This window comes from Salvelinus namaycush, chromosome 9, assembly GCF_016432855.1.
Source record: "Salvelinus namaycush isolate Seneca chromosome 9, SaNama_1.0, whole genome shotgun sequence".
Lineage (NCBI taxonomy): Eukaryota > Metazoa > Chordata > Actinopteri > Salmoniformes > Salmonidae > Salvelinus > Salvelinus namaycush.
In genome coordinates this window covers 14,245,491-14,273,190 of record NC_052315.1, presented here as the reverse complement: position 1 = coordinate 14,273,190, position 27,700 = coordinate 14,245,491, and the positions used below count along the sequence as shown (strand labels likewise).

The 27,700-nt window shown below is 43.1% G+C and overlaps 2 protein-coding genes and 1 long non-coding RNA gene across 3 annotated transcripts in view; all 3 read left to right on the top strand.

The window, feature by feature from the left end:
* The first annotated feature begins 101 nt into the window (after positions 1–101).
* LOC120053385 lies at positions 102–1,549 on the top strand. The gene is made up of 3 exons (XR_005477501.1): positions 102–241; positions 445–725; positions 821–1,549. It is a non-coding gene; the product is annotated as an uncharacterized LOC120053385 (long non-coding RNA).
* Positions 1,550–3,106: 1,557 nt separating this feature from the next.
* Positions 3,107–14,160, top strand: LOC120054004 (SCL-interrupting locus protein homolog). Its single transcript, XM_039001358.1, is given in 18 exon segments — positions 3,107–3,274; positions 3,419–3,526; positions 3,801–3,916; positions 4,144–4,331; positions 4,897–5,153; positions 5,283–5,366; positions 5,580–5,666; positions 6,029–6,179; positions 6,407–6,516; positions 6,789–6,909; positions 6,996–7,970; positions 8,091–8,223; positions 8,418–8,661; positions 9,913–9,919; positions 10,472–10,854; positions 11,842–11,998; positions 12,306–12,613; positions 12,845–14,160. Coding segments are annotated over 18 exon segments (4,155 nt in total). The 5' UTR covers positions 3,107–3,263; the 3' UTR covers positions 13,560–14,160.
* A 5,227-nt stretch (positions 14,161–19,387) lies between these two features.
* Positions 19,388–27,700, top strand: part of LOC120053708 (roquin-1-like) — a 29,828-nt gene continuing 21,515 nt past the window's right edge. Inside the window, exons 1-2 of the mRNA XM_039000907.1 lie at positions 19,388–19,477; positions 27,201–27,653. Coding sequence (XP_038856835.1) covers positions 27,423–27,653 — 231 coding nt within the window. The 5' untranslated portion in view covers positions 19,388–19,477; positions 27,201–27,422. The remainder of the gene's footprint in view (positions 19,478–27,200; positions 27,654–27,700) is intronic.

The following is a 27,700-nucleotide window of genomic DNA, read 5'->3' as shown; positions in this document are numbered from 1 at the left end:
GAGGAAGAGGAAGTGGGAGGGTGAGAATGAGAGGGGGAGGAAGAGTGAGAGATAGAGGTAGAGCTGGTAGAGGAGTTCATGGCCAAAGAAGACAACAACTTTCAAATGAAATCAGAGCAACCTTAGTTGATCATGTCATCAACCATGGGCTGACAATGCGAGAGGCTGGACAGAGAGTGCAGCCCAACTTGAGCCGTTTTACTGTCGCCTGTGTCATCCGGACATTTAGACTGCAGTACAGGTGCGTAACCAAAATTTCTTTCACACTATGTAGTACACCCCATGTCATAGTGTATCAGTTGGGTGACACCTGTTTACTTCATGAATGGCTGATGTCATACCCTAACTGCACAAAGTTCCTGTAGAATTGACTCTACTGTGGGGGAAATATCTTTAGGCTGCATTGTCCAAGCCCTATATTTTGTTTTTTTTGTTTTTCTAAAGGACTGAGAGACGCAACCATGGTGGAGGAAGGGGCCAAATGTTCACCGGGGTACAGGAAGCTGCCATTGTTAACTTGGTTTTGGAAAATAATGAAATCAGATTACGAGAAATTCAAAGCCACATAATCCAAGACAACACCATATTCAACAACATTCAACGAGTCAGTCTGTCCACATTGGCTCGCATTCTCAAGCGAAACCAAATCAGAATGAAACAACTTTATAAGGTGCCGTTTGAGAGAAACTCTCAAAGAAACAGAGGTCAGATGAGCATATGTGGATGTAAGTACAATATTGACTGCAGTACACTACACGCAACATTGTTTCCCAGTGTACTGGATAACACCATATTGACTGCTTTTGTTCTTTGTTTTCAGGGAGTACTGGAAATGGATGCTCATGCAATCCCACATGAGTTCATCTTTATAGATGAGGCTGGGTTCAACCTAGCAAAGACCAGAAGAAGGGGGAGAAACGTCATTGGCCACAGAGCCATTATAGATGTTCCTGGCCAACATGGTGGGAACATCACAATGTGCGCTGCCATCTCCAATACGCATGGTGTCCTCCACCGTCATGCCAACCTTGGACCATACAACACAGCCCATATTTTCACATTTCTGGACAGACTCCACAACATTCTCATACCACCAGAGCGTATGAATGATGCAGACCATCAAAGAACCCGGTACGTTGTAGTATGGGACAACGTGAGCTTTCATCGTGCAGCCCCAGTCCAAAACTGGTTTGCTGACCACCCACCATTTCTCGTGCAATACCTCCCACCATACTCACCCTTTCTGAACCCCATAGAAGAGTTATTTTCGGCATGGCGGTGGAAGGTATACGACCGGCAGGCCTTTGTGCGCATGCCTCTTGTGCAGGCTATGGAAGAGGCATGTGATGAGATTGATGTGGGTGCGATTCAGGGATGGATAAGGCACTCAAGGCGCTTCTTCCCTCGATGTCTGGCAAGGGAAGATATTGCCTGTGATGTGGACGAGGCGTTGTGGCCAGACCCAGCTGTGTGGCAAGATGCTGCCTAATTATTTTTCTTGCCTCTTTTTTTCTACATATTTTTTCTGCAATTTTCTTTTTCAGTTTATTGTTTTTTTGTGAGCATATTTTTGTTCAGTCCAATGTAAATATATCTGCTGTGCATATGTTGCACTGACTTGTTTGGTAAAAAAATAAATGTTTCAACAGCATGTGTGTGTATCTGCAAATATTTCTGTGCATCTGAAGAATTTTCTACAATTTGAACTATTTTAGTATTATGGCAAAGTGTACTAAAGATGAGAGTGCTTTTCATTATGCCCAACAGTGTGTAGTTGGTTAGACAAAAATCTGGTAATATGAATGAAGTGTGTGCCATTTCGTGCAAACGTTTGATTTTGATAATGCTATATGTAGTTTTGGTTGCAGTGCTTAATTTTGCAGCATATGAGGTATTTTGCAGTTTGGGTGTGGTTTTGTGAATTGTGTTAAGTATTTTGATAAAACCAGCCTAGTTTGCAAAATTGTGTTTTAGCAATTGGGAAAAACTGTAATTCAAATGGTTATCAGTATCAAAACGCAGTTTCCCTTTACAATACGTAACATACTAGCGTAGCGTCATAGCCATTTCATATTCTTTGCAACCACAACCTGACTCATATCTACAATGTTGTAAATTGCACAAATTGCAAGAATGTTTGCAAATATGGGTTGAAATAATCTTCGATTGAGCATATGGGGTTGAGCGAGTAATATTTTCAGCTCCTCTGATAGGTCAGCAGCCATGAAACCGAGCCTTCAATTGGCTGTATTTTTTGGCCCGCCATTGGAACATGGAAACAGCGCCACAATTAATTTACATTAGATTTATCACAAGGACTGTTTGTGTTTTGTGTTCAGCAACGTGGAAAGTGATTCATTAAATACGACGTTAGTTTTTTTTGCTATCAATTGAAGTTAAATATTAGCGAAAATAGATTGATACATTGTGGACTTACCGCGAATATGGCCGCTCTGACATTGCGGAGGAAGTCTTGAAACCACTGCTCGAGGACAGTTCTCACAACATTTCAGCCAGCCAACACGACTCCGTGGCACGCAAACCGAAATGATAGCTAACGCGTTAGCTGCCTGGCTTGCTATTTAGCTAGCTAACTAACTAACTATCTGATAAGCTAGCTACGTTTGGTGAAGAAGATTACTGTCTGTGCTATGTGGTCATAACTAGGGCTGACTAATAGGTAAGAATGGGTGTGTGAGCTAACGTTATGTAGGTTTGCTAGCTATGCCATTTCCTAAGCTTTCCAGATGGCCAACGTCTTCTAACTAGTTTATGTTAAGTATCTAACGTCACCTTGCCATCTAGTTTGTCTTTTAGTGTAAGTGAATTACTTGCACATTTGTATCTTGTGGCATGTGTAACAGTATAACTTTATTGATGTGTGCAGAGGGTCCCTGGTTCGCGCCCGTGTCGGGGCGAGGGGTCGGTCTAAAGTTATACTGTTACATTGATGCTGTTGACCCGGATCACTGGTTGCCGTGGCTTTTGTGGAGCGATAGGTAACGACGCTTCGTGGGTGACTGTTGTTGATGTGTGCAGAGGGTCCCTGGTTCGCGCCCGTGGTCGGGGCGAGGGGACGTACTAAAGTTATACTGTTACACATGCACACACATATTTTGACTAATAAGATGTAAAAGTTAGCTAGTTGTTGACAGAGACACTTCACTTTACCCGTCCTCACCACAGAAATGAGTGTTCAAGTGAATTTGAAAGGATAGTCATCTCACGTCCTGGCCAATGTTTACAAACCAGAGAATCTGAAAATGACAACAAGGTATGTACTTGCTTTCATCCTTTATACATATAAGCTCTGGTACATGTGTAATTTGTTTTTTAATAATTCTAATACAATAACTATAACAGTTCCCACGGAAAGTTTGTCTGACACTAGTATTTGATGATGTTAACCATACCACAGGTCATCAGAGAACGCTCTTGCTGCCATCACCTTCCCCAAATCCAAATTGTCCTTATGGGACACCACACCTAATGGGGATGTGATTAGCCTCCACCTATCCTATTACAGGTAGTCTACTGTTTTCTTTTTTGACCGTGACTACTTAGGATGCATCTCAGTAGTCCACGTTGGCTTTCTCATCTCCTTCCCTTGGTCTGTACTGATTTTAAATACTTGGCCAGTGTAAGCAATATGCTGGCTTACTTGCAGCTGCTTAATTCTCTCAAATCAGTTCAGTTGAACGAAAGGAGACAAGGAAGCCACATTCTTTTGAAATACACCCTGTGATTGTAATTAGATCACGTGCTGCCTTGTGCTTAAAAACCTGTTTTCTATTGAACAGAAATCCCAGACTACTTCTGGTGGAGAAAGTTCTTCGTTTGGCCCACCGGCATTCCCGAGAGAATAACAAGCCCCAGTTCAGCTGTTACTTGTTGGGGACTATTGCTGTGGATTCTGGTGAGATTACCATAGGCATTATCACAGAAATATTCATAGTTTAAGAGAACTTGTCACTATATTTTTTAGATGAAAAATAATTATGATAATGATGGATTGAGTACATATGTTACAGCTTGCTTTCAAATGGACAAATCTTAGCTTAAGTGCTTTTATTTTGAAAATTCCCCCTGTCCCTTCCCTTGATTAATGTGAACTCCCTTCTCTCTCTCCTCTCTTCTTTCAAGATGAAGAGGGTGTGACTTTGACTTTGGACCGGTTCGACCTGGGCCGGGAGCAACCCGGCTCCTCTGAAAAGGTCCCCACTGCCCTGATGCCCGGGGACCTCCTGGTGCTGTGCGTGTTTGGAACCCAGGGGGTTGCTGCCACAGACACCATGGTTCACTCTGCAGAAGAGTTCCACATCTCTTTCAAGGTAACATTCATGTGTAAACGTCTGCACTGAAAGTAAATGTCCTTTGTTATATTTGAATACAATTAATGCTTGTCAAGTTCTGTAGGCTTTATGCTTACTGGCAATAACTATACAACATATTCTTACACAATGCTGTTATTCCTACTGGAATTTACATTAATCCGAACTGCACCTTGTCAAACTCAACCCACCCTCTAACTGCCTATCGAAGTAACCCACCTTTTCTGTTGCCCGGGTAACAGAAGGAGCATACTCCCTCCACCCCGGGCTTGGCAGTTACTGCAACCTGTCAGCAACAGGTGCTGCTAATCACTGAACTGCCTATTGTCAAAGTATTTTTTTTGGCTTGCTAATTCTAAACTGGGCTTTTTACCCTGTCTAATTTCCTGATTTGTTTTGCGAGAAAATAAGCAGCCCCCATCCCCTCTTAAATGAAACACTGTTTCATTTACTGAAGTAAAGCAGAATTTTTATTTAAAAAATTTTTTTTTTTAAATTTATTTACATTTTCATCGCAATTGTCATGTTTGCACAACTTCTCACCCCTCTCTCCCTACCTGTTCAGATGCTCCAGCACTGCTGCAGCACCCGGGAGTCCCTGGACCTGTCCAAGCTGCTGGTCCTGCGAGCACACCTTGGCTGCTCCCAGCAAACAGACAGCCTGGGCTTCTGCCTGCGCTGGGCCGCCGTCACCCCTGGTAACACACTGGACGCTGTGCCCATTCGGCCCGTGCTCATCATCCCCACAGCCTTGGCCAGGAACCTGAGTGGACCGACCAGCCTCACCCAGCCGCTACACAGCAGCGCTAGCCACAAATGAGGGTAAGGACATAGGCCAATAACGGGGTGCATTAAGGTTAGAATACTTGACTTTGAGCAGACTTTAAGAGCTTTTCGCAGTATTATCAGAAAATGGATGCCCCCGTTTCACTTCTTCTCTATTCTGTTCAGCTTTCTGACCATGGATCAAAGCAGGAAACTGCTCCTAATACTGGAGTCTGACCCACAGGCCAAAACTCTACCACTGGTGGGACTGTGAGTATGCCCACTATCTACTTTATTGACATATTTTTTGTCCAGCTTGTTATTATTTTGGATGTGTGTAAATCCCCCTCCATTCATTAGAGATAATCTCAACCACAAAGGATTTGTCCTTATTGGGTTCATTTAGTCAAGCTGTTTGTGTGTGTGTGAGCCAACGCAGGAGTGTACAGTTTGATTGATGTGGTTACTGTTTATCTGTGGCAGATGGCTGAGTGGGGTCAACCACATCTCCAACCCCCAGGTGTGGGCATGGTGTTTGAGGTACCTGTTCAGCTCCTCCCTCCAGGACAAGTGAGTGGGGATGCCCATCTGTTCACACTGACTGTCATGTCCCAGTTGGCCTGGCTCTAGTGCTGTATGTGTTGTTGATATTGTCACATGTTCAAAAACACTTTTTTATAAACATAAGATAAGGACAAATCAGTAAGGAAATAATGTGTTAGTATAGAAACTACATATTCTAGGCGTCTTATAAAGGTGGTGGGTTGATGTTTGGGGAAAGCACCAAAATAATTGTAACAGGAGACGCGGTGTGTTTGCTGTTCGGGTAGTCTGGATTTGTGTTTAGGCAGCTCCGTGTCTGACTTTTTGTATCGTTTAGTGTTCCACAACGTTTGCCTTATACTGAACATACCCCTGGTTTGTCGTTACAGGGTGACGTCAGAGGGCGGTGCGTTCCTGGTGGTGCTGTACTCGCTGACCCACAGGGAGCCAGAGTTCTACCAGGTCCAGACCTGCAGTGGTCAGCAGCAGGACATGACCTTCCAACTGCTCACTAGCACCGAGTCACTCACCTTCTACAAGGTAGGCACAGGTATTCCTGAACTGTGCTGGCTTGGACATTTCCCTTTCAGGTTGTCCCCTCCAGCAACTATCTATGGTGGATATGTTTACCATCTCAGTACAGCTTGGTTTGGCTCAGCTCAGTAGTATGAAAAGCCCTCTAGTGCCCTTTACCCACTATTACAACAGATATGGTGGTAAATCCATGTGAATATATGACACTTATCTTTTGATCCTTGTCTGTACAGAATGTGGAGGTGTCTGAGGGCCATACTCTGCAGTTTGAGCTCAGTGCTGAGAGCCAGAACACAGAGGCTGAGTTCTTCAGGGAACTGGTGTCCCGTGCCTCCTTCACAAGGTATACATACACAAGTTCTTCTCTCAAACTTCTGTATTAACATGGTTTTCTTAGTGGTCAAGGTGATTAGGGCCATCTCACTCTGAGTGGTGGCTGTTTGGATCACAAGAAAATCATTAGTCATAAATGTTATTGAATACTAACTAAACTCATGAGAAAGATACTCTTACAGAATTGTATGACTTCATAGGAGTTCAGTGAGGTAGACTGATTACAAAAGGCTTTATCAAGACAGTGTGCTCGACAGTGCCTGTCTGTCTTTTCTCCGTCAGCCCTGCGGTAGTGGCAGCCTCTCCTCAGAACAGACTGTCTATCAACGACTATGACTCTGGAGTAGAGGACGAGGACCTCTCCCCCAGGCCCTCCCCAAACCCCCACCCTCTCACCCAGCAGGTCAGTTCTGTCTCTCTCTTTTGACTCGTATCACCTATTTGTTGATATGAACTCTGTTCTAAAAGACATGCTCCATATTGTTTCAGACCAAGCGGGTCCACCATTCTGTGCCGGAGCTCTCCCTGGTGATGGACGGCAGCTTCCTTGATGGAAAGACCATGGGCCCCCCTCATCCTCCCCCCTCAGCTCTGCTGCCCAGAGGTGGTTGCCCCCCCTCCCACCAGCTCCACCCTGGGGCAACCAGACGCCCAGGCCAGGGACCCACCACACTCAGTGGTCCCCCACCCATCAGAAGGCCCCTGACCCCCGCCATGGACACTCATGGTAAGGGCAGCAGAGGATTCCTATTCACCCCTGGGCAGCAGCCACCACCACTCCGGCCCCCTTCCTCTGGCAGGAAATCAACCCCTCCACAGTTCGGGAAGACGTCCGCCTCTTCCTCCTCCTCATCTTCCTCCTCTTCTCCAAAGACAGGCTTCTCTCCTAATGGATCAGTCCACCAGGCCAGGCAGTTCCACCAAGCACCAGGTCCCCTCTCTCACAAGTGGGCCTCCCCCGTCGGAGCCCCTCCACACCAGAGCCCCGGTCACCCCTCAGCCCCCATGCCCACTCACCAACAGCCCGCTGTCCATCTCAAACACTTCCACAGCACCCACAACATGAACCAGCCTTGTGGGTGCTGCTCCTTCAACCCACATGAGCATGTTACCCCCCTGTACCACCCCAACTACTGGCAGGGAGCTTCAGGCACCCACAACAGCCCAGTTAGGCACCTCTGTTCCAACTCCGATGGTAACCCCCCCACCTCTCACATTTTCCCTTCCCACCAAACACACCCTCACCACAGCCCATTGTGCCACCCCGGGGGCCCACACTTACACCATTTCACCGCCCAGGGACCCTGCTTGGAGCGGCCGGCCCCTGTCTGTCAGAACCAGTGTTGCCAGGCCCAGTCGGCAAAGTCTCTCTCCCCCCTGGATGGGCCCATGGGCCTCCTGCCCTCTGACGCCTACAGAATCCTGGTGGACCAAGACCGGCAGCTCAACTTACTGCAGGCACAGGTCAGGCTCTCTACGGTGTCGTTTGTGGTTGACACTGTACCAATCTTCGGGCTTTAGCGAACAACTTTTCAACCTTTCTTACCATTGGACTTTCCAATCCTGATGTACCAATTATTTCAGATCCAGAAGCTACTGGCGGCTCAGGGGAAAGGGGGGAGCAGCTCCTCTCCATCCACTGAGCAGGCAGCCATGCAGACACAGATCTCCCCAGGACAACACACCAGGAGGAATGCCAGCATTGCTGTAGAAACAGGTACTGGACTCATCACTGGTTTCAGCGATCTCACACGTGGTTCATTTGAGAGTATTTCCCTGACTCCATGGGTAAAGGTTTGCAACATAGAACTATAAACTGCACTCTCTGCAAGTCACTCTGGATTAGAATGGCTGCTAACTGACTAGACATTTAGCTACTCAACTCTTAATGTATCTCTCCTTTATGTGTAGGTGCCAGTTTGTTCTGGGGAAACCCCATCGATGCCCCCGCTTGCGATGAGGACAAGCGCCAACAGCCAGAGTGGCACACGGACAGGGGGCTTGGCGCCCCCGATGGCAGCAGGTCCTCCTCTGGTCGGAGTTCTGGCAGTGCCAGCTTCACCCACAGCAGGCACATGAATTGCACGGAAGAAGAGTGTGGGGGCAGTGAGGGACATGTGAAAGGCACACCCTTCAACCAGTCAATGCACCAGAGGTAAGATAGAATGGTTGGCTGCATTCCAAACGGAATGCTTGTTTCCTGCCATCGGCCCTGGCTGATCCACCCTTATTTAGAATTGACTGGAAGGGTGCATGCAAGAAAGTAATGTCGTAGTTGGCCACCTAGAACTCTGCCCCTTTAACCTTTCAATCTGCTGTTAAAACAATAACAATGTTATTGTGTGTGTAGTGAAATGCTTATGCTTCTAGATCCAACAGTGCAGCAGTATCTAACAGGTAATATCTAACAATTTCACAACAAAACTTAATATCTAACATATTCCACAACAACCTCATACACACAATCTAGTAAAGGAATGGGATAAGAATATATAAGTATAAAATATATGGTTGAGCAGTGACAGCGGCTAAGATGCAATAGATAGTGAAGGATACAGTATACATTATATACGTAATAAGATGATGAATGCAAGATATGTAAACATTCATAAAGTTATTAAAGTGGCCAATGATATCAAGTCTGTAGGTAGGTAGGAAATGTGTCTAGGGTGACAGGTAAGGTGGAGGTGATATGATCCTTGACTAGTCTCTCAAAGCACCATGATGCCAAATGAGTGCTACGGGGTGATAGTCATTTAGTTAAGTTACCTTAGCTTTCTTGGGAACAGGAACAATGGTGGCCATCTTGAAGCATGTATGGACTGCAGACTGGGATAGGGATTGATTGAATATGTCCGTAAACACACCAGCCAACTGGTCTGCGCATGCTCTGAGGACGCTGCTAGGGATGCTATCTGGGCCGGCAGCCTTGCGATGTTTAACACGTTTAAATGTTTTGCTCACTTCGGAGATGGAGAACCCACAGTCTTAGGTAGCGGGCCGCGTCGACGGCACTGTATTGTCCTCAAAGCGCGCAAAGAAGTTGTTTAATTTGTCTGGAAGCAAGACGTCGATGTCCACGACGGGGCTGATTTTCTTTTTGTACTCCGTGATTGTCTGTAGACCCAGCCACATACGTCTCGTGTTTCAGGCGTTGAATTGCGACTCCACTTTGTCTCTACTGATGCTTTGCTTGTTTGATTGCCTTACGGAGGGAATAACTACACTGCTTGTATTCGGACATATTTCCGTTCGCCTTGCCAAGATTTAAATGCGGTTGTACGTGCTTTCAGTTTTGCCTGAATGCTGCCATCAATCCACAGTTTCTGGTTAGGGATGGTTTTCATAGTCACAGTGGGTACAACATCTTCTGTACACTTCCTTATAAACTCGCTCCCCATGTCAGCATATACGTCAATGTTATTATCTGAGGCTACCCGGAACATATCCCAGTCCATGTAATCGAAGCAATCTTGAAGCGTGGAATCCAATTGGTCAGACCAGTGTTGTATAGGCCTATGCACGGGTGCTTCCTGTTTTAGTTTCTGCCTATAGGAGGGAGCAACAAGATGGAGTCATGGTCAGATTTTCCAAAAGGAGGGTGGGGGGAGGGCCTTGTATGCATCACGGAAGTTAGATTAGCAATGGTCGAGCGTGTTGCTCGTGTACGGCAATCGATATGCTGATAGAATTTAGGTTGCCTTGTTCTCAAATTAGCTTTGTTAAAATCCCCAGCTACAATAAATGCAGCCTCAGGATATATGGTTTCCAGTTTGCATAAAGTCCAGTGAAGTTCCTGGATGGCCTTCTTGGTATCCGCTTGCGGGGGGTTATACACTGCTGTGACGATAACCAAGGAGATTTCTATTGGGAGATAATATGGTTGGCATTTGATTGTAAGGAATTCTAGATCAGGTGAACAAAAGGACTTGAGTTCCTGTATGTTGTTACAATTACACCATGAGTTGTTAATTATGAAACGTACACCCCCACCCTTCTTCTTACCGGAGAGATGTTTATTCCTGTCGGCGCGATGCACTGAAAATCCCATTGGCTGTATGGACTCCGACAGCATATCCCCAGCTAGCCATGTTTCCATGAAACTTTGGAAAGAAACTCTTTCCCTGAATTTGTCGACTTTGTTAACTAGGGACTGGACATTAGCGAGTAAAATACTCGGGAGTGGTGGGTGGTGTGTGCGCATCCGAAGCCTCACTAGAAGACCGCTCCTGCACTCTCTCCTCCAGCGGCGTTGTTTTGGGTCGGCCTCTGGAATCAGTTCAAATGCCCTGGGAGGTGCAGACAAAGGATCCGCTTTGAGAAAGTCGAATTCCTGGTCGTTGTGCTGGTAAGTTGACGTCTCTCTGATATCCAATAGTTATTCCCGGTTGTATGTAATAACGCTTAAGGTTTTCTTGGCTAGCAATGTAAGAAATAATACATAAATAATGAAATACTAAACATTTTCCTAAGGACTAGAAGCAAAGCTGCCATCTCTATCGGCACCATCTTGAATTTGGGTTCTGATGGGGTATGACAATTGAACTAAGCTCATGAGGCATTTTTAAGTTATATTGTGCAATAATTTATAGCTATATCATAAATATATATTTTTTTCTCCCCAATTTTCGTGGTATCCAATCGCTAGTAATTACTATCTTGTCTCATCGCTACAACTCCCGTACGGGCTCGGGAGAGACGAAGGTCGAAAGCCACGCGTCCTCCGAAGCACAACCCAACCAAGCCGCACTGCTTCTTAACACAGCGCGCCTCCAACTCGGAAGCCAGCCGCACCAATGTGTCGGAGGAAACACCGTGCACCTGGCCCCCTTGGTTAGCGCGCACTGCGCCCGGCCCGCCACAGGAGTTGCTGGAGCGCGATGAGACAAGGATATCCTTACCGGCCAAACCCTCCCTAACCCGGACGACGCTAGCCCAATTGTGCGTCGCCCCACGGACCTCCCGGTCGCGGCCGGCTGCGACAGAGCCTGGGCGCGAACCCAGAGACACTGCGCCACCCGGGAGGCCCTCTATATCATTAATTTAAGTCAAAAAAATTGATGTAGCAAGCACAGATTTCCCCTTTAAGCAGTTTACATAAATTCTTCCCATTATTCCACAATGGTGAGTCGTCAATGGTTGAACGAAATAGACCAAGTTTTCAATCTAAAATCCAGCCACAAGAACGTGGGCAATATGTGGATGTCAGGGTGAGCCCTCACAATTGGTTTCAGAAGGGAGATCCCACCATCTGAACACTGGTGCCACCAATCGGCCATTTCAGTAAACTCTTTCTGTGTTATGAACAGCATGTGTTTTTGCGCGGTTGCTGCAGGATTCAGTCATCGTTTGGAGACGGTTCCTTCCAGAGCCCTGTGTTGGGGGAGAGTGCAAGCATGTACTACCAGTCCCAGTCTCCACAGAGGGACAGCACCAAGAGTCAGGAGCCCAGAGTAGTGGAGGATGATCAGAGGTTTTATCAAGACCTACTGGTGAGACTCATTTAAAAAAAAATATATATAGGTACTTCATTTGCTCCATGTATGGAGAGAAACTAGGCTAGGAAAGGAAACCAAAAATAGTTATGAGCACGGCCCAGGTGATGTATTTGCCCCAGCTTTTATCCTGGTATACTTATTTCTGGATAGGCTTCAACAGAATATAGTATTGCAGTGAAATGGTTAATATACAACGTGTTATGTGACCAACCTCCCTACTGATCCCTGACTATTTGTCGCTTTTTCCACTAAATGTATGAAAAGTGCTTATCAATTAATTAAGTTCTTCTTTCCTCCACAGGGCCAAGTGAACAGCCGTCTCCAGGGTACAGTGAACGAGGAGGGCGAAGATGAGGAGGAACAGGACAGACGGACCTCATACCCACGGCAGGAGAAACGCACCTTGTCCCTCTGTCAGTCCCAGCAGTCATACCCTAGCCCTGTTCCCCTCTGCTCCCGTAGGCCGGAGCCCAGAGAGCAGCCGCCAGGAGGGAAGGATCAGGTGCTCCACGCCACACTGCGCCAGCTGCGGCAGCTAGGGGTCAATGTGGATCTAGACTCTGCCGTCTCGAGGGGCAAGGTCACACGCAGCTCAATGGAGAGTGCCAGGTGTGAGCATCGAATTGTCATGTTTACTTCAGCTTCTTTGTACCTACAGTATGTAGATCATAGATGCTATTACTGTTGCTAATAGTCTTATTCTCTCTCTCATTTTCATGTAAATCCAAAAAGGACTTAAAAAATAAATGCTTCAATTGGCATACACTACAGCACATCTTAAAGAGTAATTATATAGGTTACATTACTTATGCAGAAGGTTTTCCTGTTAACTTTCCCCAGTACCCTGGCCGGCATCAACCCAGAGGCAGTCATCAGCAGACTGACCCTCCTGGAGTCCACGGGAAGCAGCATGCGGGGCCCCAGTGGCAGCGTGGACCTCAGCCTGGAGGACAACGCCATCGCCCTCCGGTACCTCAGCGACCAGCAGCTCTCTAGACTTTCTGTGGGGGAAGGGCAACAGCCCCCTAGGTTCAGCCCCTACACACCGCTCTCAGAGAAGCCTGGAGCGGCGAAGAGCACTGTGGGACTCAGTTGTATCCTGTCTCCCAACAACATGTCCTTCGCCACCAGCAAGTACATGAGAAGGTACGGGCTTATAGAGGAGGGGAGTAGGAGTGAGGAGGACGACAGGGCCGAGGGGGAGCAGTTGGAGATGGGATATACCATACAGTTCCATGTTCAACAGGAACAAGTAGGGCAGGGAGAGAGGGAGCGCAAAGGTTTGGTTCTGAAAAACATCACCAATGAGTTGCCACATTCCAAATCTGTCCACCCGCAGGGGCCACACGCAGACTCTCAAAGCCAGCTACTCAGGCACTTGCGTCCTAAAATGCAGCTTTTGGCATGCGGCGCCAAACAACATTCGGACAAGGAGAATGGTGCAAAACGGCTGCCATCTTTAGGTGAAATACAAAGGGAGTGTCCTCAACCAGAGGGGTCGATGGGAAATTTCTTGAACCTGAGTAGACTTAGACAGCTGCCGAAACTCTTCTAAAGGACCACGGGAACTAATGCAAAGGAAACTCGAAATGTATTGTCGAATCCATTGCGATTTGTCAGTGTGGTTGTGTTCTTAGTAAGATATTTTTAAATGCTTCCATACATTTGTTTACAGATTGTTTTGAATGCCTCTTTATTGGAATCTTCATGGTGCTCATTGATTGTAATGTGTACATTTGTGTAGGACCACTGAAACAGACCAAGTCTCTTCACCACTGTGCTCTTTGTCTGTGCACAAAATGTACTTGTTGCCTTTCTACTACAACTATGTGGAAGAGGGTGTGGCGTCATGATGTATCTAGCTCTTTGTAAATGTTTATTTATAATAGTTTGGCCTCTTACTGATACCCAATCTCCTGGTAATTGGTGGACACCTACTTATAGTCAATGTTGGGATTTTTAAGTCTGCTTACATGGTGAAACAGACTACCTTCATGCCTATTTTGTTGTACTTTTCAGTTTAATGTTGTAAATATTTTAAGTTTCTTTCATGTTGACTTGTATTTCTTGTGTGTGTTTACATGAAATGCTGGCTCCAGCATTATTTTTAATTTCTGAACTTGAACTTTCTATTTATGATTGCCTTAATAAATATGTACTATAATCATGTTTTTTTTCTTTACTTTTGTATTAATGGTAGTTTGTCTTTAATGAATATTTATTTTTTGTTCTATTTAGTTAGCTCACTACATTTCCCCTGAGGCCCACCCAAACCCAGTGTTCTAACCCTGCAGTAAAGACCCACCCCCTCTGACTGAGACTACCCACTGTCAACCTCGCCTCACTGCTTTGTGAAAAGGCTGCCATATCACACACAACTGGCCTATCTAGAATTAACAGAAGTACTAGTGATTTTAAATTTAATTCAGTTACTACAGATGTGTAAATGAGTGGCGCCGAGGTCTAAGGCACTGGCGTAACTACAGACCCGCGTCATTGTAAATAAAAATCTGTTCTTAACGGACTTGCCTAGTTAAATTTAAAAAATGAGAAGCACTCTTTCAGAGCCAATACGATCTCAAATTTGGAAATGGACTAACCCAAGCTCTGTGTACAATCTGGTGAATGACAGATGTATTCACCCTAACCCCCACGTCACTGATTTCCTTTCTCCATCACCTCTGCATCCCAGAACTCCCACTTCCTGTTTCTCATCCTCTATTTTCTATTCTGTACATTTTGTATGTTAACTCTTTCAAATAGCCACTTCCTTTCAGTAAAACAGGTGCTGTACAGTAGTATTCCAGTACTGGATACAACATTGGAGGAATTAAATAAAAGGAATGCAGGAATACATCTTTATGACGGAATTAAATAACTTTATTTTTACACACACACTTTTGAATCGTGAGGTGAAGATAATTGTTAGCCTAACAGCGTAGTGTCTTGTGTGGTTTCACCAGTTGTCATTTTAGAGACAGGTGGCCTCATCCAGTGCAGTGCTCCCTGGTTATTTCCCACTTGGCCTTGTAGAGCTGGTCCCCTGCGCCCTCCCAGAGGTCCCATAACTCCATAAACGGTGCCTCAGGCGCCACCATGAAGTCACAGGTCATCGGTGTGGGGTGGAGTCCAGGTACTGGTACAGGGCAGGGCTGAGGTGATTGGCTGGTGGTTGGCTAAGGTGTTGCACACTGCTGCCTCAGGCTTGTCAGGTTCTTCATAACTTCCAGACCACCAACCTCTTACCTGCTTTCTTCATTCTCAAAAAGGATCATGGGATTTTCTGTCCAAAATGTTATTATTGGAACAAACAAGGTTTGTGCGGTAACAGTAAACATTCCAAGTCAGGTGACCTTTGTGACATTGATATGATAATGTATTTCTATGGTGACATCAAAGTTAATCAAATAATTAATCTCTGTTTTGATTGCATATTATTCCATTGAATTGACCCCAAAGGTGATACCCCACATCTGATGTGGTGGCATAATAGACATGACATTACTAGGTTAAAATTACTAGGTCATCCCACCTTTAAATCATTGGAATTTAATCATATATTCAATGTAAGTCCCCCTAGTCTGAGTACCAGTCTCTTTAGCTAACATTCCACTCCTTGCCACTCAATGATGTATATATAACCCTGGATAGCTGAAGCAATATTTTGGCCATGGAGAAGCTTTGAAGCCACTGGTCGGCCATATTGACACTCAGAAAAGCAGTCCTCCATAAGAATGAATGGAATTCTATAGTATTTAATTTAAATGTTTCAAGGAATAAATTACATGTTAAGTATTTTTGTTGTTGTAGTGTGGACAGAAACATTAGTGCTCTCCAAAAATTATACTTTCAGGATTTAAAAAAAAAATATTTTAAAAATATGTTTAGCTCACATAATATAATTTAAAAGTATGCATAAAGGTGTCTGTAATAGAATAAACGTGGCAATATCAAATGTAGACGTTAGTAAATTCCTTTCTATAGCTTCCAAAATATATTTTTACAATGGTGGGGGAGTGCCACGATGATGTGGCTTCAAAACAGTGCCCCCTGTCAGACATCTAGTGTGTATATATAGTGTATATATAAATCTCAGCAGATGGAAACCTAGTTGCAGGCAGGTTTTTTTGGGGGTTGCAATCATGCCCCCTACTGCTCACATATAGATAGATACGCGCACATGCATTAGTTAAAGGTTAAATAAAAACAAATTTCAAAAACATGCATGAGTCCTTAGTATATACTTAATTTCAAAATTCAAAAGGCACTCGCACATCTGAGCTATCTTTTTTGCAGGTGCATGGTAACAGTTGAATAAGATGAGAAAAAAGAAGGAACGCACACTGCTCTTGAGAATATCAAATCAAATTGTATTAGTCACATGCGCCAAATACAACAAGTGTAGACCTTACAGTGAAATCCTTACTTACGAGCCCCTAACCAACAATGCAGTTTAAAGAAATACGGATAGGAAAAATAAATAAAAGTAACAAGTAATTAAAGAGCAGCAGTAAAATAACAATAGCGAGACTATATACAGGGGGGTACCGGTACAGAGTCAATGTGCGGGGGCACCAGTTAGTTGAGGTAATATGTACATGTAGGTAGAGTTATTAAAGTGATTATGCATAGATGATAACAACAGAGAGTAGCAGCGGTGTAAAAGGGGGGGAGGGGAGGGGGAAATGCAAATAGTCTGGGTAGCCATTTGGTTAGGTGTTCAGGAGTCTTATGGCTTGGATAGAAGCTGTTTAGAAGCCTTTTGGACCTAGACTTGGCGCTCCGGTACTGCTTTCTTTGCGGTAGCAGAGAGAACAGTCTATGACTTGGGCGGCTGGAGTCTTTGACAATTTTTAGGGCCTTCCTCTGACACCGCCTGGTATAGAGATCCTGGATGGCAGGAAGCTTGGCCCCAGTGATGTACTGGGCCATTCGTACTACCCTCTGTAGTGCCCTGCGGTCGGAGGCCGAGCAGTTGCCATACCAGGCAGTGATGCAACCAGTCAGGATGCTCTCGATGGTGCAGCTGTAGAACCTTTTGAGGATCTGAGGACCCATGCCAAATCTTTTCAGTCTCCTGAGGGGGAATAGGTTTTGTCGTGCCCTCTTCATGACTGTCTTTGTGTTTACTTGGACCATGATAGTTTGTTGGTGATGTGGACACCAAGGAACTTGAAGCTCTCAACCTGCTCCACTGTAGCCCCGTCGATGAGAATGGGAGCGCGCTCGGTCCTCTTTTTCCTATAGTCCACAATCATCTCCTTTGTCTCGATCACACTGAGGGAGAGGTTGTTGTCCTGGCACCACATGGCCAGGTCTCTGACCTCCTCCCTATAGGTTGTCTTGTCGTTGTCGGTGATAAGGCCTACCACTGTTGTGTCATCTGGAAACTTAATGATGATGTTGAAGTCGTGCCTGGACATGCAGTCATGGGTGAACAGGGAGTACAGGAGGGGACTGAGCACGCACCCCTGAGGGGCCCCTGTGTTGAGGATCAGTGTGGCTGATGTGTTGTTACCTACCCTTACCACCTGGGGGTGGCCCGTCAGGAAGTCCAGGATACAGTTGCAGAGAGAGGTGTTAAGTCCCAGGGTCCTTAGCTTATTGATGAGCTTTGAGGGCACTATGGTGTTGAATGCTGAGCTGTAGTCAATGAATAGTGTTGAGTTTATTAGAGATTGCATCAACTGTGGATTTTTTGGGGTGGTATGCAAATTGGAGTGGCTCTAGGGTTTCTGGGATAATTGTGTTGATGTGAGCCATGACCAGCCTTTTGCACTGTCTCTATGCACACTCAAAGGGCCCTATACACTCACACACACTGTCACTCCAACACACACATAAACACTCACTCCATCATTTTCTCACTCACACATAATATGCACATACATTTAGACTGACTCTACACTCCTGCACACCCACTCACATACAAGCTGCTGCTACTCTGTTTTTATATCCTAGTCCCCTTCCCCCTAATAATATCTACCCCATCACCCCAGGATCCCTGCACATGTTAATATAGTATTGGATCTGACTTTTGAAATATTTCCTGTATATAGTATACTTCCTTACTTACTTTATTGTGTATTTTTGTAGTAATACATTGTTAATGATTATTACATTGTTGGGTTTTGAGTTTGCAAGAAAGGCATTTCATTGTACTTGTTTATGTGACATTAAAACTTGAAACTTGAAACACAAGATAGTCACAACCACTACCCAGAAACAATCTGTAAGACGATGACAGCACCAACCAAAATCAATAGTGTAAAACTGTGAGGTATCAGAATGAAAATGGTAAAGGTATGGGTCTCTCTGTGTTCAATACACTAACCCTCAAAACAAAAATAACTTTTCAAACAGTAGGCCTCTAGTTTTGTGTGTGTGTGTGTGTTTCAATGACAGGAGAGTACAGTAACAGATCTTTGCAACTCAACATTAGGAAGGTTGACTAAGTGTGACAACAGTAGCAAACAAGTTCAATAAAAGTATACTTCATCAGATATGCCAGAGTGACTAATGTTGACCATGATCAATAGTAGTGTCAGATATGCTTACACATATTAGTACCAAGCAAAGAAATACCATCAAGCTCCACTGACTACTTGATGGACATTTCAAAGTGTCTCCCACCTCGAACTGCTGAGACCTTTTTAACGGCTACAAATAGTAACCATATAGCCATAAAAAAAAAACACGATTATGTAACTTGGTGGTATTCTAATAATGTATGCTGATTAGTATAATAAGTAACTGCTGCTGCGTTTAGACAGGCAGCCAAATTCTGATATTTTGTTTGACCAATCAGTTCAGCTCTAAAAAAGAGCAGATGTGAAAAGATCTAATGTGATTGGTCAAAATACCAATTCGTGGGAAAAAGTGGGGAGTACATGGCAAAAACAACAAAAGCAACATGATTCAAATTATTTCAATGGTGTTATGTCTCTGGAGACTGGGAGTGGGATGGACTGACTATACATGGCTCTGCTAAGAACCAATTAGCGTACCGCATATTATGTACAATAAAAGTGATATACATGTGCTAATTTAAAAATTATGTAAATTAAAGTAAAGCAAACCAGCAAACCTCTGGAGACTGGGAGTAGGATGGACTGACTATACATGTCTCTGCTAAAAACCAATTAGCGTACCGCATATTATGTACAATAAAAGTGATATGCATGTACTAATTTAAAAATGATGTAAATGAAAGTAAAGCAAACCAGCAAGCCTTTTCTTCTGAGAAATTGTATTATAGTAACCTGCCGATGTGTTGATATTTTTGTATGTCTTGCTTGCAGCTTTGCATAGTGTGCTGCTGTGACATACACAGCCTAGCTAAAAGCTAGCCACCTAGTTAGCTCATTACTGCCACTGCCAGGATCCAGCTACGTGGTCGACATGGCGACCGACAAAATACAACAATATTAGCTATCATAACAGCTGAAGGTTGATGGCATTTAATTGGAAATTGTAAGTATATGGTGGTGGTTCTACAAAAATTATAAATGGCTAGCTAACTAGATAAGGTCGGATTATGTTCCACATGTTTTATTTTTGCGACAAATGTACAGCTAACGTTTTCTAGCTAGCTGTTATGTTAGGTAGCTAACCATGCTAGCCGTCAAGTGTAGCTGGCTAGCTAACTTTATAAAATAAAAATAATGTAGCTAGCTAACTAATTGTTTTTGTTTCTGATAACTAGCTAACGTTAGCTACCTAACTGGTCTATTTTGTTAGTTGTGTCAATTTATGATAGCTTGCTTACGTTGGCTAGCTATTCTAGCTAATGTTAACAATGTCCATTTAATGTGTATTGACTAGCTAAATTAGCACAGTAACTAATAGTTAGGCTAAAGCACACATTACCAGTAGCTAACGTTAGTTAGACAAACCGGTATAACTAGCTAGCTAGGTTCAGGGCATTTGACAAATGTTGCTTTTCGATTTGAGTATGGTTAACGTTTGATTCGTCACGCAACGAGCTGGGCGAAGCAAACTCACGTTAGCTATTAAGCATACTTTGAAGTATTAGCCTAGCAGGTTAGCTACTACTAACTAACTTTAGCATCTAGCTCGCTAGCATTGCTTACGTTGCACTTCGTAGTGATACGTTTGCTTGTTATGTTTATGGATGCTTATACGTTTCAGAGGCCTAATAACAACTTTACAATATTTAATAATTCTGCTGTGAAAGTGGAAAACATAGCTTGTGGAAGCGCCCCATGATATTCAATCAAACTTGGTTTGCAGGTTGACGTTGGATTCATGTACCCAACAGCATGACAAGGGAACATTGAAACAACAAAAACGCAACTGCATATGTTACTTATAGCTAATGCTTTACTGCTCATTACATGTTATGCAAACCTAGGAAGTGGTTTTGATGATACAATGGTAAAATATATCACATATATTCTACATTGAATTGATTGATTAGTGTAGGGAAATCATTAGGCCTGTGACTAGTGGTTGTGTAAGGATGGTACAGTTCCTTCTAGTGTTATGAGTCATCGTTAAAGAGGAAATCTGCAGTTGTTACATCCATTTTTGACTTATACTTTAATGATCAATACCCCTTGATTCTTGAAAACTTTTTATAAATGCCTCATGAGCTTAGTTCAAATGTCAAACCTCACCAGAGCCCAAAATATAAAGTGTTTTGCTCCAATGTTTGTAAACATTGTAAATGTACACAAACACTGTATAGCCTCAACATGTTTCAAACATAATGTTGATATCTTGCATGGTCAGGGCTCTGTTTATGAATTTGAGAGTGGTTACATTTCTTCAGGCCCATCCCTCAGCTTTTTACCAAAACAAGTGGGGTGACCACAATTGTTTACTCATGTTAGCTGTGAGTGTTTTCATCTGCATCCTTATCATGAGTGTATGTCTGCTGTGGCTACAGTTCTCTTTAGGATTTAGGCCTTACTAAACTTTATTTGAGACTGATACGGTCATGGAGTCATTGGATATTAAACAGTCAATCGGATAGCAAATCACAAAGTTCAACAGTTAGTCTTCTGTCTTGGTGAAATGGCTATATAAGGACAAGTATATGGACAGCTAGTCAACATTACTCTGTCAGTGTCACAGCAGCATTATTTGCATGGAATTTTGAATATGGAAGATTGTGTGAGTACAAAGGGAGAGGGTGTAAAATGTAACCACACAGTATGTAGGCCAGGCTATCAAATCAAATGATATTTGTCACATGCGCGGAATACAACAGGTGTAGTAGACCTTACCCGTGAAATGCTTACTTACAGTACTAACCAACAATGCAGTTCAAGAAATGGAGTTAAGAAAATATTTACTAAATAGACTAAAGTAACAATAAAATAACGAGGATAGTCAATCACAGCCAGACTGTCAGGGGAAGTTGGGTATAAATGTATTCATACATTTTTAAATTAAGAATGCCTTTCCTGAACTAACACTTTCTTATTTATTTTTTGCTTACTTGCTATGACTTTGCTGATAGCTACTTTATTGAGGAAAAATGTACTTACTATGACTGTGGTGTAGTTGGCCTACCTAGTTATTTTAAGATGAATGCACTAACTGTTAGTCACTCTGGTTAAGAGACTGGGCCTCTGTCTTATTACATTCATTTACATTTTTGTAATTTAGCAGACACTTATCAGATGAAAACAAAGTCCTCAAAGGTCCACACAATTCAAACTTTTGTACCTGATCTTACATTAACGTCACTGGAATGTTTGTGTGGAAGTTGGCCTCATTTGCCCTATTTTAAGTTAAAATATTTTTATTTTATAGACAAGGCTGCAGTACATTCACTCATCTATTAAGCCCTTTGTTAGATCACATGCAGTGGACATGGTCAATTTTTTGTTTTGTCCAGAAGCATTGGAGGAAATGACAGTCTTCTGCTACCATAGAAATAAGAATTAATTATTATTTCCATGTCTGCTACTGCATTGTGAGTGGTACCATAGCAGTTCCAGGCACAATGACCTCATTGTCTGTCAACCTTCCCAAAAACACGCAGGGATATTTATCGTCATCTCCGTGTAGATTATCATAGTCTGTCAGACTCAATCACTGATTGAGGAAAGGCCCCTGTTGCTCCAGCACACGTATTACAGCCAATTCCCAGCACGTAGGCTCTCCCAGGCTTTATGGGAAACACATTCCCGCTGCCTGGCCCACTCATCTCAGCACCAATGTGGGGGTGTTTCCTTCTTCTGTCTCATAAGTAAACAGTTAGCTTGTTAGCTATTCTACTTCCCTACTCAGATTGGGAACTCAGTCAGTCCACCCCTCCGGGCTATTTTCAGCCTGTGGAATCCCCACCCAGGTCGTCGACGCCTGCTGTTGACATCAGGTGTGGCTTTTTTTATGCTGGCCACAAGCAAATTATGCAGCAGTGACAGGGAAGGCAGAGGTAGTGGTGGCGCACAAACAAAGATATTTGAATATTACACATGTCCATCTTGAACCAGATACAAGGATAAGTGCAGGCAAAAAAAAAGCCAGTAGCATGGCAGGAGAGAAAGTAGCAATACTGGAAGCATAATGTTTCTGGCTCTGCATACTAGCTAACCAGTACCAGCATCAGAGAGTATCTTCTACATTGAAAATCAGCACCGTACTAGTGCGATCTGTTTGTTTACGCATGTCGTACCAGATGCATTTCCTTCATATTGTTCATTTCCTTTTGCTGTGAGTGTTGTTCATTGTCATGAACAAGGTTCATTACCGACTGCTTTGTCACTATTGAGAGCACTACTTTTGTAAGGTAGGCCTACACAGCAGACTTTTTGAACTGGCATCCATAGATGTTCTTGCTATTAATTTCTAGAGGAAAAGGGAGTAGACATGGACTAGTAGGTGACAGCATGTAGCAGCATATGTTTGTTTTTGTCTACTACAGGCTCAGACATGCTTCATAGTTGGTGTGTGATTACACAATGATTTATTGGAGTGACTCGTTTGGTTATTTCATGATAGTCACACTATATTAGGTTTGTGTATATTAGTCATGTGAAACACTATGCTTTGATATGTAGTGCTTGAATTTAAATAGATTTGCATTCACTTTTTGAAAGTATTCCTTTTTGATGTAAACAGAACTTTCCATACATGTTTGGCCACGGAAGTGGTGGTCCGAAAGTGACTTTTTGGATCTGAATGCCACTGGAAAAGACAAATGGTTGAGTTTGATATTATTTAAAAGCTTACAAACAGGGTTGTCAAACTTTGATAATTTCTTGTGAAAAGTTTTTAAATCAAGGTTCTGAAATGTTTAACCTTTTAACGTCTATTTAAAAACACATAAACTCAGATTTTTTTTTTTATCCCTTCCAACCATTTGTAATTTAGCTGGTACACCATTGCAATTTTAAATAGAATTGACATTTTTATTTCTTATTATTACCACAAAGATGGTCATCGGTCCACCCACTGTCAAATGACAACTTGGTAATGTCTATTCTATATTTCTATGACTTCAATAGGTTTCCTATGGAGGATTGTCAGTATAATTTAAAACAACAAATATTCCAATTCAACTCAAGATTCTCTGATGTGTGGATCCCCTTTCTTTGTGGTACCATTTGAAAGTTGAAATGTCAACTTTCAAAGGCACTGGCCTACACACAGTACCCCATAATGTCAAAGTGGAATCATGTTTTTAGACATTTTACAAGTTTAATAAAAAATTAAAAGCTGAAATGTCTTGAGTTAAGTATTCAACCCCTTATGGCAAGCCTAAATAAGTTCAGGATAAAAAAATTGCTTAACTAGTTACATACATACACTACTGGTCAAAAGTTTTAGAACACCTACTCATTCAAGGGTTTTTCTTTTCTTTTTACTATTTTCTACATTGTAGAATAATAGTGAAGACATCAAAACTATGAAATAACATATGGAATCATGTAGCAACCAAAAAAGTGTTAAACAAATGAAAATATATTTTGAGTCTTCAAATAGCCACCCTTTGTCTTGATGACAGCTTTGCACACGCTTGGCATTCTCTCAACCAGCTTCATGAGGTAGTCACCTGGAATGCATTTCAATTAACAGGTGTGCCTTATTAAAAGTTAATGTGTGCAATTTCTTTCCTTCTTAATGCGTTTGAGCCAATCAGTTGTGTTGTGACAAGGTAGGGGTATACAGAAAATAGCCCTATTTGGTAAAAGACCAAGTCCATATTATGGCTAAAACAGCTCAAATAAGCTAAGAAAATGACAGTCCATCATTACTTTATGACACGAAGGTCAGTCAATACGGAACATTTCAAGAACTTTGAACGTTTCTTCAAGTGCAGTCGCAAAAACCAAGCGCTGTGATGAAACTGGCTTTCATAAGGACCACCACAGGAATGGAAGACCCAGAGTTACCTCTGCTGCTGAGGATAAGTTCATTATAGAGTTACCAGCCTCAGAAATTGCAGCCCAAATAAATGCTTCAGAGTTCAAGTAACAGACACATCTCAACATCAACTGTTCAAAGGAGACTTTTTGAATCAGGCCTTCATGGTTGAATTGCTGCAAAGAAACCACTACTAAAGGACACCAATAAGAAGAAGAGACTTGCTTGGGACAAGAAACCCGAGCAATGGACATTAGACCGGTGGAAATTTGTCCTTTGGTCTGGAGTCCAAATTGGAGATTTTTGTTCCAACCGCTGTGTCTTTGTGAGATGTGGTGTGGGTGAATGGAAGATCTCCGCATGTGTATTTCCCACCGTAAAGCATGGAGGAGAAGGTGTTATGGTGTGGGGGTGCTTTGCTGGTGACACTGATTTATTTAGAATTCAAGGCACACTTTACTAGCGTGGCTTCCACAGCATTCTGCAGCGATACGCCATCCCATTTGATTTGCGCTTAGTGGGACTATCATTTGTTTTTCAACATGACAATGACCCAACACCTCCAGGCTGTGTAAAGACTATTTGACCAAGAAGGAGAGTGATGGAGGGCTGCATCAGATGACCTGGCCTCCACAATCCACCGGCCTCAACCAAATTGAGATGGTTTGGGATGAGTTGGACCACAGTGAAGGAAAAGCAGACAACAAGTGCTCAGCATATGTGGGAACTCCTTCAAGACTGTTGGAAAAGCATTCCAGGTGATGCTAGTTGAGAGAATGCCAAGAGTGTGCAAAGCTGTCATCAAGGCAATGGGTGGCTATTTGAGGAATCTCAAATATAAAATATATTTTGATTTGTTTAACAATTTTTTGGGGGGGTTAATACATGATTCCATGTGTTATTTCATAGTTTTGATGTCTTCACTATTATTCTACAATGTAGAAAATAGTTAAAAAAATAAATAAAAACCCTTGAATGAGTATGTGTTCTACAACTTTTGACCGGTAGTATAAATTGCATGGACTCTGCAATAATAGTGTTTAACATGATTTTTGAATGGCGACATCTCTGTACCCCACCCAATTATCTGTAAGGTCCCTCAGTCGAGCAGTGAAATTCAACCACAAAGACCAGGGAGGTTCGTGACCTGAAAATGGTTGTCTAGCAATGATCAACAACCAATTTGACAAAACTTGAAGAATTTTGAAAAGAATAATGGGCAAATGTTGCACAATCCAGGTGTGGAAAGCTCTTGGAGACTTACCCAGAAAGACTCACAGCTGTAATCACAGCCAAAGGGGATTTTTAACATGTATTGACTCAGAGGGTTGAATACTAATCTAATCAAGATATATTAGTGTTTTATTTAGATTTTTTAACAAATGTTAGAATTTTTATGCCACTTTTTCATTAGAGTATTTTGTGTAGATAGTTGACAATTAAACACCACCATGTGGAGAAAGTCAAGGTGTGTGAATACTTTATGAAGGCAATGTAGAAACGTACCGTTTTTACATATTTAGACTGGTGCTAGAGCATAATGAATAGGTGGTTGAAAAGTTGCAGAATTGTCCTTTTAATGTAATTCTCCTAACCTTTTACCTAAATTCTCCTAACCTTTGTCGTTTTAGTTCTCCTAACCACCAACGTAAATTCTCCCTGTTATTCTCCTTTGTTACAACGCAACCAGATTTCAGAGAAATATGTACCGAGTGTACAAAACATTAGGAACACCTTCCTAATATTGATTTGCACCCGCTTTTGCCCTCAGAACAGCCTCAATTCGTCAGGGCCTGCTACAAGGTGTCAAGCGTTCCACAAGAATGCTGGACCATGTTGGCTCCATGATTCCCACAGTTCTGTCACGTTAGCTGGATGTCCTTTGGGTGTTGGATCATTCTTGATACACATGGGGAAACTGTTTTAAAGTGGAAAAACCCAGCAGAGTTGCAGTTCTTGACACACTCAAACCGGTGCGCCTGGCACCTACTACCATACCCTGTTCAAAGACACTTAAATATTTTGTCTTGCACATAAACAATCCATGTCTCATTTGTCTCTATAGGCTTAAAAATTCTTCTTAAACCTGTCTTCTCCCCTTCATCTACACTGATTTTGAAGTGGATGTAACAAGTGACATCAATAAGGGATCATAGCTTTCTCTTGGTTTCACCTGGTCAGTCTCATGGAAAGATGTGTTCCTAATGTTTTGTACACTCGGTGTATAATACTACACGTCCTCCAAGATGTATGACAAGTTATGTCATCCAATCCGTATGCTTTTGTACGACCAGGTAAGACGTATGATATTTTACGACTGCTATTCCATTTGTAATGTATCATACTAAATGAAGGCGAACAGATTTACATACCAAATCTTCCGAATTGCCCTGAGGCCAGGTTGAACATCTATCCTAGGGGTTCACTTGCTGTAGCTGAAATGTGGACATTCAGTTATAGTAACCTGTTCTTATGCAGCAACAAGATGCTGTCACTCCCCATTGAAACCCCAAACTTCCTATTTTCAGATGAGTGCTTGTTATTGGACTAGGGAGGGTCCTAAAATAGCCAGTACAAGTAAATAATCAGCCTTCTGGCATTTAATGAACACTGCTGCTGGGGCAGGGAACACCCCAACACTCCCTGACCCCAGTGTGAAGACAAATCGGGCCGTTTATTGACATCCTGCTGGTTTTGTCCTTTTACTGGAAGGGCAGCCAGGTGAATCAAGTTTAGAACATCGTTGGGTAGTTAAGCAAATTTTGATGTTTTTTCTTCCCACATGTTTAATCTGTTTCCCGTTTGGGGTATGCAGTTGAAATGCTTACTGTTCTGTTTTCACTTTGTCTTTCAGGTCATACCACATACTGAGTGTTCATAATGTCTGAACATTTAGATGAAAATTGATGTTCGGAATAGTTTTATTTTATTACAGTGGAATCTGTCAGATCTTTTGCATCACTCTGTTTTTTCGAAAAGAAAACAAACCCCACGCGACAACACACTTTAAGATCTTTGAAAAAGAAAGCGTCCGTCGAAGCTACAGTGCTTCCCCCAGAGACCTCCGTGGGTGACGATGCCTGTGCAAGCGCCGCAATGGACGGAATTCCTGCTGTGTCCCATCTGCACCCAGCTGTTCGAGGAGAGCCTCCGCAAGCCCATCAGCCTGGGCTGCGGCCACACCGTCTGCAAGATGTGCCTGAACAAGCTGCATCGCAAGGCCTGCCCCTTCGACCAGACGGCTATCGCCACCGACATTGAGTTGCTGCCAGTCAACACAGCCCTGCTGCAGCTGGTGGGAGGACAGGTGAGACAGACGCTAGGTTAAGCTAGGTTGGTACTACTCAGGTGAGA